The sequence below is a fragment of the Scomber scombrus genome, chromosome 16 (genome assembly GCF_963691925.1).
Source record: "Scomber scombrus chromosome 16, fScoSco1.1, whole genome shotgun sequence".
Lineage (NCBI taxonomy): Eukaryota > Metazoa > Chordata > Actinopteri > Scombriformes > Scombridae > Scomber > Scomber scombrus.
In genome coordinates this window covers 8883426-8896846 of record NC_084985.1, presented here as the reverse complement: position 1 = coordinate 8896846, position 13421 = coordinate 8883426, and the positions used below count along the sequence as shown (strand labels likewise).

General features: G+C 41.4%; 1 protein-coding gene across 7 annotated transcripts in view; it reads left to right on the top strand.

Annotated features, from left to right (window-relative positions):
- The window catches only part of LOC133996953 (ephrin type-A receptor 7-like), a 110240-nt gene that overhangs the window by 63193 nt on the left and 33626 nt on the right, over window positions 1–13421 (top strand). For all 7 annotated transcript variants that reach the window (XM_062436468.1, XM_062436469.1, XM_062436465.1 and 4 more), the window contains exon 3: window positions 948–1277. In XM_062436468.1, the coding sequence (XP_062292452.1) occupies window positions 948–1277 (330 nt within the window). The remainder of the gene's footprint in view (window positions 1–947; window positions 1278–13421) is intronic.

Sequence of the window (13421 nt, the reverse complement as noted above, 5' to 3'; positions counted from 1 at the left end):
AGTTTGATATACAGGGTATCCATAAAGTCTTTTTACAATTTAACACATTTATTACAAAAGCAAATGAATAGACAAATCTGTGGAAATGTAATAATTTAATACACCTCAATATGGGCACCATTAGTTGCACGAAGCACATCATGACAGTACTCGATTTCTTGCCATGTTCGCTGTAGCAGAGCCTCATCAATGGTGGCAATGGCATCAGTGATCTTTTGCTTCAGGTCGTTGATGTCCCGTATCTTTGTTTGATACACGATACACAAATGCAATGTGATTAAAAACTTTGATAACCACTGAGTACATAGAACAAATCTGATTAACATATCTCATCAATTGTTTTTGTAATGAATTTTTTTAATTGACTTTGTGGACGCCCTGTATGATTGCAGTCTCTTAAAGCTACACAGATAACTACTAAATGATGCAGTCAAAAATATTGCTTATTCTATCAATATACAGCTTTGTGTAAACTACAAGCATTATAGTAAGTTTACAAGAGGAAGTAGTTTTTCAGTAGAACGTTTGGGAGTTAAAAATGCTTTGCTAAACTTCTACTTGAGAGTTTTTCTTTCTTTTTTTTTGATTAGCTGTACTTTCCACTAATACAATCAGTAAAATCCTCTAACAAGCCTGAATCTTCAACCTTAAAACTATAATCCTTTTCAATTTGTGTAACACATATGGTTTTCTATATCCAGAAGCACAGTCAGATTTTGGTAGCAATTAATTTGAAGCGTGGTTATGCTGTATTTTGCTACGTTTCTATACAGTGACACAAGCTCCTTTGTTAATTTAAATTGCTGCATAACAACTGCTGAATATGTGTTTGTCTAGAACCCTCTTGCGCTTTCTCTTTGTCTTGTCTTTTGTTTGTTTTCAAAAAGAGACTAATACATTCTTTAGATTTATAACAATAAACAAAAACAATATCTTATCTCTTCTAGGTCCCCCCTCCCCACCTAGAGACTTGGTCTACACCCTGAAGCAGTCCACGCTGATCTTGGAGTGGGCTGCACCATCCGACACAGGAGGCAGAGCGGATCTGACCTACAGCGTTGGATGCCGGCGGTGTGTTGGGAGGCAGTGTGAGCCGTGCGGGGCAAGCGTTGGCTTCGTGCCTCAGCAGGTCGGCCTGACAGAGAGAACTGTGACAGTGGTCAACCTTCTTCCCAACACCAACTACACTTTCACCGTCGAAGCTTTGAACGGAGTGTCAGAGCTGCTGCCTAACAAGAGGTTCTACACCCAGGTCAATGTGTCAACAAGCCTGCCCGGTGAGTCCCGGTTTGCATAAAGAAAGGGTATTTTTAGATATGAAGTAAGAGCAACCAAGTCTGTGTGAATGAAAACTTTGAGCACTGGTTAACACGTAACTGAAGAAGGTTCAGGACACCTGGATATCTTGTTCAAAAGCATTTATTGAAGCTCAATTGAGGAGAATAGATGAAAGCAGTACAAGTGAAGACACTGTATAAATCCATTCAATTCTGAAGGGTATATCCTGGCAGGGAATATTTAACCCTTCACTAGCCTCACAATATTTATTACGTGACCAAATAAATATATTCTTTACTCATCTATACGTGTGTGAGGATTTTATCGGGCATTGAATCCTAAACAAGAAACAATGCTTACCTAACCAAATTCATGTTGCCTACATTCAGGTTACATGCAATACATTCTAAGAGGAGACTGTCTGACTATGTGAAACAGAGCAAAGCATATCTTATAGGAAACAGCCAGCCTTATCAGGACAGCTGCCTTACCTGGTCATCCTTAGCACACAGATGAACCGCTCTGAAAGAGACAAGCCATGACCTTCTGCTCCAAGGTTTACAGATGAAATGACCCACTGTGAAATACTATGTCATAGGAAAATTCTCTTATAGTCTGCACAGTCAGGAAACACACGACAGTTAAGCGAGAATGAGGTCGCACTGCATTTGTAGCAAATGTACTCAAATGGGACAAACCAGCACGCTTAGGCTTCACCAAAATTCTTTATGCATATAGACTACATGTGTCAGCTAACATGAATTTTAAATGTTGAGGCTTGCGCTGCGTGCATTTCTTAATTTGAATATCTCACAGTAGGCTACATTGTCCTGGAAGTCCACTAGATTTAACAGAGTGGACTGAATTTGTTGTGGCTTGTCTAAAAATATGAAATGGGATTTGCAGTTTTCTTTTGTGCTATCTTTTGCGATCGTTTTACTAGGTGGCAGGGTAAAAATATAGCCTTGTATGGCCTTTTCTGTCTGAAATAACACCACTGAGTTATTTTTCCTAAAGAACACTGTGGGTTGTTTCATAGAGGCACAGTTGTAAATTCAGCATTACTGGATTGCCCCTGTCTACACACACATGCCCACAAAGTATATTCATACAAAATAGATGCATGTGCACATGTGTGCTGGGTATCCCCTTATACATAAATAGATGTACGTATACCCACAGACACATATGGTTAGTAATCTTGTAATTTATGTAGATTCCTAACATGTCTATAGCAACATACACACACTGAAAGCCACATGTGCATCCAGATTGAGTGATTCTCATTTGCGTGTGTATTTATAGTAGCCCAAACTCATCATACGCACTTACTCCCTTTACTAACAGCGTGCCCGTTACTGCATACAGAGCAAAAAGTATTGCCTTGTGGAAGTGATCTCATTTTCATCATCAGAAGTCTTCAGCAGGCCATTAGCCAGGGGCTTGAAAAAGCATTTTGCAGAGTAGCCTTGTCAACCATCTCTGCAACAGCACTATTTGAGGGAGTTCAAGTGTGAAAATACCAAACACACACAGAGAAATGTGCAATCATACATCCAGCTTGAATGCTGACATCCGTATACACATATGGGTATACACATTTACCTGCCAGACCTGCTGTGCATATTTTTTTTTAAACTTAATTTCTCTGTTTGTTTGTGAAGCTTTCATTTGAAAAAGCTGAAAGAAATATGACTGTGAGAGTGAGGGCATAATGAGGCAAATGAAGTATGAAGACAGAGAGCTTGGGAGGTGCTGCACAAGGAGGCAGCTGATGGAGAAACAATGAGAAAGGAAAGTGTGTTTTTTCTGACTAATTGGAAATTAGCTTAGAAAAATGTGCTACATAATGAATGAAGAATTCAGGAGAATGTGAGTGCTGAGATGGCAGCACTCAGTATAGTTCACTGGTTAGTTTCAAGTGAGATAAAGACAGATATAACAGTTCATTTAAAAAAGGCTTGATGGAGGAAGTAAGAGGTTTGTATGTGAATTAAAACATGGGATTGTTTAGCTGGTGTGTTGCATCTGTTTATACGAAGAGGATGGATTTAAGTAGATTAATGTTGAGTATCTATAATGAATGCATGTTTCTCAGTGACCCAAATTCTGTTGCTGACCAACTGTAAATGTTATGTAAGTGTAACATCTGGACAATTGGACCACATGGGGTGAGTTAGAGGCTAAAGGACAGCTTTACGTGTGTTTGTGTGAGTGTGTATATGTGCAGGATCTCTGTATAACACCAGTGATGTGGTTGAATGTTAATACTGATGCAGTTAAATTTGGGGCTGCAATATTTTGCAAGAAAGTCTTCATTCATTTATTTTTCTTCTTCATTAACTCTTCTCAATTCGCTTGCCTTTCTTCAATAGCTTTTTAAATTTAAAGCTGCATTATTTGACCACTCTGAACACAGAGAATCACGGGCATCTCATTTTAGTTGTCAATTAGGCCACTACACTCGACCATAAATTCTATGCATATAGGCCAAAAAACCAAAAAAGAATAGCTGAACAAAGGTAAAAGACGAAATAAACTGCATAGAGTGATACACCATCACTTTCATTATGAATCGAATAATTCAATATTAATTGGAAACATAACCCGACATGCAGTTTTATAGTTAACCACTTTCTTTTTGCAGTTTCCTTAAACTATTGTCCAAAGTGACACCTTTTTGGATTTAAACAGACCCTTGTGATATTACAAGAATATATGTTGTGGTACCTCGTACTAAATCCCTTTATCTGACATAAGTTGAAATCTAGGATAGAATGGCTGGCGCCAACATGGCTTCATCATAGCTGCCCTCAGCTCCCCAAAGGGATTTAGCCATCCAAAACCCCAAGTTCCAAGGTTAGCAACAACACTATATCCGAAAAGGACAAACCTGTGGTGATTATTTTTCCTGTCACCATGGTTCTTTCAACCTTTCTCTCTCTTTTTTTCTCCTTTCCCTGTCTGTCTGTCTTGTCAGCACTTGCCGTGACGTTGATTTGTGGTTATTATGGGGTATTAGGGTGTGAGTTGTCCCGCCAACCGTGTCATCCAGAGGGATTGGACAAGGGGTTAGGAGAGTGTCTTTGCAGGGGTTTCAGAAGACTTTGTGTCAGGGAGGATTTGGTATGGAGTGCTTAATGCCTTAATGTGTGTGTGTGTGTGTGTGTGTGTGTGTGTGTGTGTGTGTGTGTGTGTGTGTGTGTGTGTGTGTGTGTGTGTGTGTGTGTGTGTGTGTGTGTGTGTGTGTGTGTGTGTGTGTGTGTGTGTGTGTGTGTGTGTGTGTGTGTGTGTGTGTGTGTGTGTGTGTGTGTATGTGTGTCAGAGAGAGAGCTTTTAATTAAAAGATGGTATTTGATTTTGAAATGTGCTTTAAAGTTACTTTTGGTGTTTCTTGTCTCACCTCTCCTGACTTTGCTAGTCACATGTTGGTCCTGTGGTTTTCCACACATGGCCATCAGAGCATGGTTTAGATCAAAAGCTAACCAACTAAACATGACCTTAACCCTCTTGCGTGCGCGCCACAGTGGACGGCTTTTCTGTCCATAGGGTCTGGTGAGCTAGTGCTGTGTGTGGATGTGTGTATTTGTTTTAGAGGCCTGCAGCGGGGTTTGGATTCTGCTCATCAATGTCAGGCATGGGATATATTTACTGTAATGCTGATATATTATCAGTCTGAGATATGAGGCACACTATAAATAAAATTGCTGGAAAGAAATCTCATATATGAAAATATGAGAAACAATTATTATTATGACTATTAGATTTAACAAAGCATATAAATGTTTAGTACACTCAAAACAGGGTAATAAGTCAAAGTTTATTTGTTATTCAGCTTTTCTCTTTTTCACTTTATAGTTATTGCTGTGTGTATTTGGACGAGTCATGTAGTAGGTGATATGAATGTTTTTTTAACATCAGTAGACACACGCAAAATGGCATCTCTAATCCACATCTGATCTGTAAACAATACCACTGTCACTGCTGCTCTGAAGTATGATGTTCCAGCATCCAGTTTATATCTGTTGCCAAGGAAACCAAACAAAACTGTCTGTAAAACAGGGACACAATCCACACAATTTCTGTCCAGTGCCCACCGCCTGAAACAAAATCCATGTGTCTCATTTTTGTGGGAGGATATGGCCGACAGATTTTCAATAGAAAATGTTGTTGTTGGTGGGAGTGATCCGAGTCTTTATGCACTGTGAAGTGAGGGAGCTCATCTGTAAGAGCAAGCGGTAATGGTTGGAAATCCTGTGCAGCTTGGTCAGGCACAGAATTGGAAAAACCACTCTTTCCACGGACATCAACCTTGTGTCTGTACATGTGTGTGTGCGCCTCCGCAGCAAGACTTTATACCACCAAAACTCACTGACCTTTATAAATACTGCAGCAGGGATTTGGAACAAAGCTAACACGCACCAGCACACACCTACACTCTGTCTCTCATCCCACCTCATCATCTCTTTATTACTTTCTACTTTTTTTATCTCTGTGTCCCGATCTCTTCTTTTTTTTACCCTCTATTTCCTTCCTAATTTCCCCCACCTTATCCTTTCCTGCTCTTCCCATAAACTCACTATTCTTAGACAGCAATTTCTCTCCCTCCTCCCACCTCTTCATCCGCGACTGCTTTTGACATGATCACCACTGCCCCCTTCCTCTTCATCTATCCGCTTCTCTTTTCCACATCTTTTCTACTGTACCATATTTGTTTTTCTGGGCATGGTAAGCTTGTTAGCAGTGGGTGGTATGGTTTAGCTGGCAGCTGAGGGCCAAGAAAGCCTGAGGATTTAAGGGCACAGTCTGAGCTGGGGGGTGAAAGTGCTAAGGGTTGCTATATTACAGCCAAATAACCCGACGACACACATAGACATACGCTGGGGGGGGGTTTAATTTACATCTACTGTTTGCAGATACTAAGATTATTCTCTTGGTCGACAAAAAGCATGTGAAACAGCATTTTAAACCTTGTGACATTAAAACTAAATACAAATTGAATTCTTTAAAAGCATCTCCTCAAATGGGATGCTTGCACATTCACAGTGCCGAAGTGGATTTCTCCTAGACAGATGGGGTTTTATCAGGACTTTCCAGGCCAGTAAGGGGTAGGGGGGAGTTTTGCATGGTGTGTCAAGGATGGATGGATGGATAAAAGGGGAAGAGTGAGAGAGGGGGATAGAATGTGGCTGGAGTTGCGTGAGGAGATGGGGCATGGGCTGGGTAAATGGGGGATCAGTTTTGCCCAGGGCTCATGGGGGCCCCTTATCCAGCTGTGGATTAGTGATGCCTATATCTGTTTCTGTGTGTGTGTGTGTGTGTGTGTGTGTGTGTGTGTGTGTGTGTGTGTGTGTGTGTGTGTGTGTGTGTGTGTGTGTGTGTGTGTGTGTGTGTGTGTGTGTGTGTGTGTGTGTGTGTGTGTGTGCGCGTGCGTGCGCGTGCGTGTCTGCTGTGCATGCATCAGACAATGTGTGTATGACAGCAACATTTTCTTGTGTGTGCTCTACAATGCTTGCATGCCATAAGCTCTGTGTATTAGATCATGCGTTATTTGTGTATGTGCAAGAATGAATGCAATAATGACATCATGCCTCAGCGCTGTTCAGCGTGTGTGTGTGTTTGATGGAAAAAAACTTGGTTGAATGTCTTGGACCCCAGTGGTACATCCAAAGCCCTTTAGCTGAGGCAGGGAAGAAGAGAGGGATGCAGGAATGCTGTAGAGATGGGGTGGAGGTGCGGGTCAGGGAGGAGGAAGGATTGGCATTTCAATATCCTGAGAGGATTACTGGCCTGGCTTTAGATGGCTGGTCCCCGCGGAGTTACACGGGCCTGAGAGATGGACGCATAAAGGGAGGAGAGGAGAAAGGGATGAATATAGAAGTGGAAGGATGGGGAGAGGTGAGAGGTGTAGCATTGTGAGCAGAATGCCTTGTGGGTACAGAGGAAAAAGAAGCTCGGGTGAAGAGCAAAAGCGTAAATGTAGATTTTCTCAAAAATGGTAGAAACTTTTATCTGAACTATCTTACATCGAGGTGCTTTAAACAAATAGAGTTGTTGTGTGTGGATAGTTGCCAGGAGAAGACAGGAGTGCAGCAAGTAGAGAGGCAGAAGGGGAACATAAAAAGTCAAAGAAGCCTGGAAGTAAGCGAGGAAAGGCGAAACAAGCTGCACAGGATATAGTGTAAGAATACAGTAGAATAAAGCTGTGAAGTTGAAAGAAATGGGAGAAAATGTGGTAGAATCCTGGTAAGAAAAATAACAACTGTATGTTTGAATGATGGAAGAAAGATGAGAAGAGATGCCAAACAGACAGATGGATTTGTCTAAGAACTCTGATTGACTTCTGAGCAAACATTTCAATTTGATTATTTGAATATTTATAAGTTTGAAACAACATGGGATCACACCTCCTAGCCATTGTGACAGAGACAAACTGTCAGGCAATGGATTTTTTTATTTTTATTATTTCCTTCCCTGAATGAGAGCTCCTCAACTGTCAAAGTACAAAACTCCACTTCTTTGTCATTGAGTTTCCAATAGCCTTTTTTTTCACTTTCACACCTCTCTACATTCTCTACCCTCATCCCCGCCTCCAGTCCTCTGCATGGAGGCATTTGGATCCTTTTTGCCTCCTTAATTAGAAGTGATGGGAAGGTGAGGCTTCAGCAGGCACCAAATGAATAGAGTCATCAAGCTACTTTTCAGGACTATAGCCCAGCCACTTAAGACGCTTTGTCACCCTGTGATGGGAATTTTAATTGCCTACCTCTTGGCTTATAATTGGAGTCTATGAAGAAGCACTCTCAGGGTCCTTAGTACGTGTGCTTTGTATGTGGATTTACAGGCTGTTTCTTGTTATTTTGGGAATTGTGGTGTTAACATAAGAGTAAAAAAGGTAGATGATGAAACATGCACAGTGTTATCCTCATAATCAGAGTATATAATATTGGGCTTGAGGGCTGTCTTTGATGCACATCTTTTGCCAAACCCCTCTCAGGAGGGGAGAGAAACAGGTGGGAACGCACACTCTTATCGTCACGAAGAGACTAGAAAGAGAGGTTCGAACTTCAAAATCATCTTTCATTTTCCTCTGTCTAATACTTAGTAAGGTCTTTATCATGCCTCCGTTGAGAGAGCCTAGGTGTGTTTGCACGTGACATCTTTGTTTTGTGCGGGGTTTGTTGCTGGAGGGGAGGTGAAGTTGGCGGCATCCTGCTGTGCGAAAGAGAGGGAGAAGGCTATGTAGGGAAGCAGCTGTCTTTCTGAATGACAGCATACTCCTGTTTGATACAACTGTAGGTGGTTGACAGACAGTTCATCTCATCATTATCACCAACGCTGCACACACACAAACACAAACACATGCACTTTTACCTGTTTCTTACTCACTGAGGCCTTGCATACCTCACTTTCAAACAATATATGCAGTATATGTTATTAAATCCTAGACTTTGAGTGTTTGTGTGTGTTTTTGTCTCACAATACACATAGGTTACTTTATTCTTTACTTTATTGCTGCAGTCCCACTCACATTCTCCAAAACCAAGTTTACACTCAATGCGATCACATCCAATGTCAAGATGTGTGCATGTGTGTGCATGCATTTGCTCTCCTTGCAAGTCTGTCAGGGCAGATAGACCTTTTTTACCTCCTCAGCCAGCCTCCTGGAGCAGGCTTGGGTTAGCTATTCTGTGTGTGTGTGTGTGTGTGTGTGTGTGTGTGTGTGTGTGTGTGTGTGTGTGTGTGTGTGTGTGTGTGTGTGTGTGTGTGTGTGTGTGTGTGTGTGTGTGTGTGTGTGTGTGTGTGTGTGTGTGTGTGTGTGTGTGTGTGTGTGTGTGTGTGAGAGACTGCGACCTGGCTTTTTATTTGTCAGAGGCTTTGGGCTGAGGCTGTCTGGCTTAATGGACATGTCGTGATCAGACCTTGCCTCTGCCTTTAGGCTAAAGCACACTGGGCCAGAAGAGTGTTCAGAATCAGTCAGTGTGTGCAGCTGTCAAGAGCAGTTTAAGCAAGTCGGCCCCACTCGCTCTCCCCTGTGTGAGATGCCAACTTTCAGTAAAAGCAGAGCCAACAGGTTATCTGTGGTTTTTTGACTAGCAGCAGCTCCTTGTGTTTTTATTTTCCTTGAAATAATGTTGTAATCTCATCGAACAAAGACCACTCATGTCGTTAATTGGATGTATTTCAACATTGTCGGGGTGCAGACACGTTTCATCTTTTCATTGTAAGCTTATATTTAGGAACTAGCATTTCTGCACAGTTGAATTATGTTGATCAGTCCCTTTTGAATGTATCATATGGCAGGGGAGACTCTCTGTCCTTCTTGCTTTGTCTTCTCTCTCGCCCACCCACCTACTGACTGACACATTTAATCAGGCCATCACTGAGACTCTTTTCTTTGATACACACACAGAAACCCTTTTCTCTCACACAAACACGCTTTCACACACACACACACACGCACATTGGTGGATCATGTCCCAGCAACATATAATCTTGTAGTTTAGATGGAAATGTGTCCTATCCAGATATGTTCCCCCACACAGACAACAATATCTAAATTTGTGCGTTTGTATGTGTTTGGCATGAAATGAGTCCTATCCAGGTGTGTTCCCCCTCACAGACAAAAATATCCAAATGTGTGTGTATGTGTGTTTCACGTCTCTAAACACTTCCCTTCCTCTTTTCTTCCATACACTGATATGCAAGATAATAACCACAGATAATTCCTGACGCTGACTGCATCTGTTCACCTTGCCTGTGAAGTAGGATTCTGCATAATATCATTTTTTCTCAGCCTCCCTCTTGCCTCCATCTTTCCTTCCCTACTGTTTTCTCTGTCTTATGCACCGACTTTGATTATTTTGAGCAGAGCAGAATAATTTTGTCTAAATGTGTTTGGAATGAGGCGTCCGGGTGGTTGAATGCTGATAGGCCAGATTAGACAGTGTGTGGTGAGCGAGGAAGAGGTTGACAGATAGAGCACCACTGCTGGCAGAGGCTGATAGTCACCGATTAAAACAGCAAGGCCTTCTTGCAAGATAGTGAGACCTGGGTGTGGTAGCTGGTCTCATAAACAGCATCATCAGATTGGGACACAATCACGTGCATGCACATATAGCTACCTGGTGTACTTTAAAATGGTACTGGTAGGGTGCCGTTCATGGCCATGCTGTGACTGTGATAGGAATAGTTGGGAATTGTCTTTAATATTTCGGCAATTTTACATGCAAGTTTACATTAACAGCCACCTTAGATTTTTATTTTATTTTTTACATTACATGTTCTAAAAGCTTTACTTGACTTACCTAATATGACGCTTTACTGGAATAATACTGTATATTTGTGCCTATCAATGACACAATTATGTTATATGATGCTGGTACAAATGTCAATAGATTTGTCGTTCACATCTGAAGAAAGTTTGCTTTTAATTGTCAGTGATTTCATCGCAACAGCTAGATGCAATCCTACAATGTCACACCCTTTTTCTTGCGCTAAAGACCTGCTGAAAACCTGCTTTTAATTTAGCAAATACAAAGCATGAAGTGCAGTGCAAGGTTACCGTCTGAGTGGAACAAGGATATACTACATTATTTCACCACACCAGTGATGCTTGAAAGTGTGAGGTGGGTTCTTGCTTTAGTATTTCAGCATATTTGATGTTGTAACGACTGTAACTTTAAAAGTCAATTATTCATTTTCTAAAAAAACATAAAAACATGATGTGCCATTTAAAATGAGAAAGATTAAAATTCATATATTCATCAGTATTCGTTGCAAATCATCATCATCAGGGATCAAACAGGGGCAATATGATTCAGTCAAAATATCTACAGCCAGATGTTTCTGCCTTCGAGTCATTTAGTATTACTTTAAATGCATCCAGTGAGACCAGCTCCTGAAGATTCGGGTGATTTTGCTAAACTGATTCCATGCACAGTGAGTAAGTCCTGGGAGCAAAGACGATCATTTCCCATAGTTTTCTGAAGGATGTAGATCTGTAGATAAATAAGAATATGCCAATTTTTAAGTCTCCGGGTGAACAAGGCAGAGGAACTGTGGTGACAAAGGGCTTTAAGGTTAATTATACACTTCAATGCTCCATAGTAGACAGTATTCAGCACGTTTATGCGTTGCAAAGATGCATGCATGCGTGTGACATCGCCAGACATAAAGGTGGCATAACAAGTCTCATGGCCTCAAAGGAGAAGCAAGACTTCAACTTTTTTCACCAGTTTTCACCAGAATAATCTATTGCAATTCGTAGATATTTGTATTGAAATACAGACTCAATATCAGACCCCTGCAAAGTAGTGATAGATGAAGGGTTCAGTGGCTTTGATTTTGCATTTTCAAACATTAACTTGTCATAAGTTGAAGAAAAAGTAAAAGTTATCCACGCAACTCCCAGGCCATTTGAAACTTTAATGACTTTATTAAAGAAATGCACAGGCAAATGTACGCTCCACTGGGAGTTTGGATCCATTGACAGAAATGCTTGCGGCAGCAGGTGTATAAAAAGCCTCTGGGACAGCTGAACTAAAAGAAACTAAATGTTCCCACTCCTCCGCTGTCAGTCACGAAAATCGTCGCACCATCCATTTAACCCAGGTAGAAGCCAGTGGTGCTGTGCCCAGAGGGAATGGCTCTTTTGCTTCTCTGTTAACCCTTTGAACGTGAACAGGCCTGACAGATACAGCTCTCTTAACCCCTCCAACCCGCAACTTTATAGCTACGCACTCTTTACCATCTTGTCTGTTCATTCCTGAACACACATGCAGTCACTCAGTGTCGTTAATATGCGTATACACACAGAAGCGTGTAAAGTATGCAGCGGAGATGGTGAGAATCAGAACAATGAAACTCCCTCCTGACAAGATGGATGTCATCTAGGCAGAGGCACAAACAGGCCTGTGGGGAAATAGCGGATTCCCTCGAGAACTGAGCTGGAGAAGGAGTCAGGGAAACTGTGTCGGGGAAATGGAGAGATAAGGAGATGGAGAGACGGTGAAAGAGAATTTCCAGCGAGAGGGCCCGTGGAAGTGAGGAAGAAGAGGGAAAAAAGTCGGAATGACTGTGAGATGTTCAGCCCTGGCTGTGCCGTTGCCCCTGGGGAGAGCGGCTCCTCTGCCTGTCTCCTTTGATAACGAAACAGAGATGCCAGTTGCACCTCAGCTGCCTCTGTACACATGGATGCAAGAGCCTACAGCAGCAGCTGCCATTTTTTTGCCAAAGTCTATTCATAGATCTACCTGCCATAGAGACCTGTGCTAGAGCTGCCACGTAACCCCCAGTGTCTGCATAATCACAGGCCTGTAGTGGGGTTAGGTATAGAGAACTGGAACTAGAATTTATAGGAGCCTTTGGATTCTTTAACAAACTAGTTTTGAAGTTGACTTTTCAGTTAGAAAACTTGGAACCGGCAGAAAACTTTGACTAGGACTGAAAATTGTTTCACAAAAGTCAGTAAAGTTAGAGAAAATGTAGTCACTACAAAAAAATAACATGTAAGTAAGAATATTTGTCTAGATACTGAAATAACAGTTTCTGCTTTTCACATATTAAAACATGTCCTGTGTTTTTACTCAAATAATATGACAATAATCAAAACCAAAATGCAACAACATCTGAATTAATAAGTCCAAATAGGTCCAAATTTATGTAACCTAAATGATAGCCAACTTTAGGTTGTACTCAGACTACACAAGTTTAATCACTGAGAGGTGCAGCTGTGTGCTGCCTGGTTGCCATTTTGTGCCCAAACCCATCTATTATACTTCTTCATGCTTCACTTTTCATTCTCATCATAATGTCCCTTTGAAGTCTATAGACTAGTATCTGTATCAGTGATTTGTATGTGTACTGCAAAGCTTTCATAGTGGGTCTTATCAGAAGCTACTGTATATGACTTTGTGACAAGCGCCTCTGCCATATGATTTCGGCTGTATGATGAGGCTTTGAAAACGTCTGCTGTGTACTTCCACAGCAAAGCTGGAGAGGCTTATTACCCACAAGGCCATCACCTTTTCTATATTACTTGTGAAAATCACTGTGCAATTGTGTGTGTGTGTGTGCGTGTATACATGTGAGTGCAAAAGCCATTTCAGATGGCAGTCGGCATCGATTTCTTCCTCTCAAAT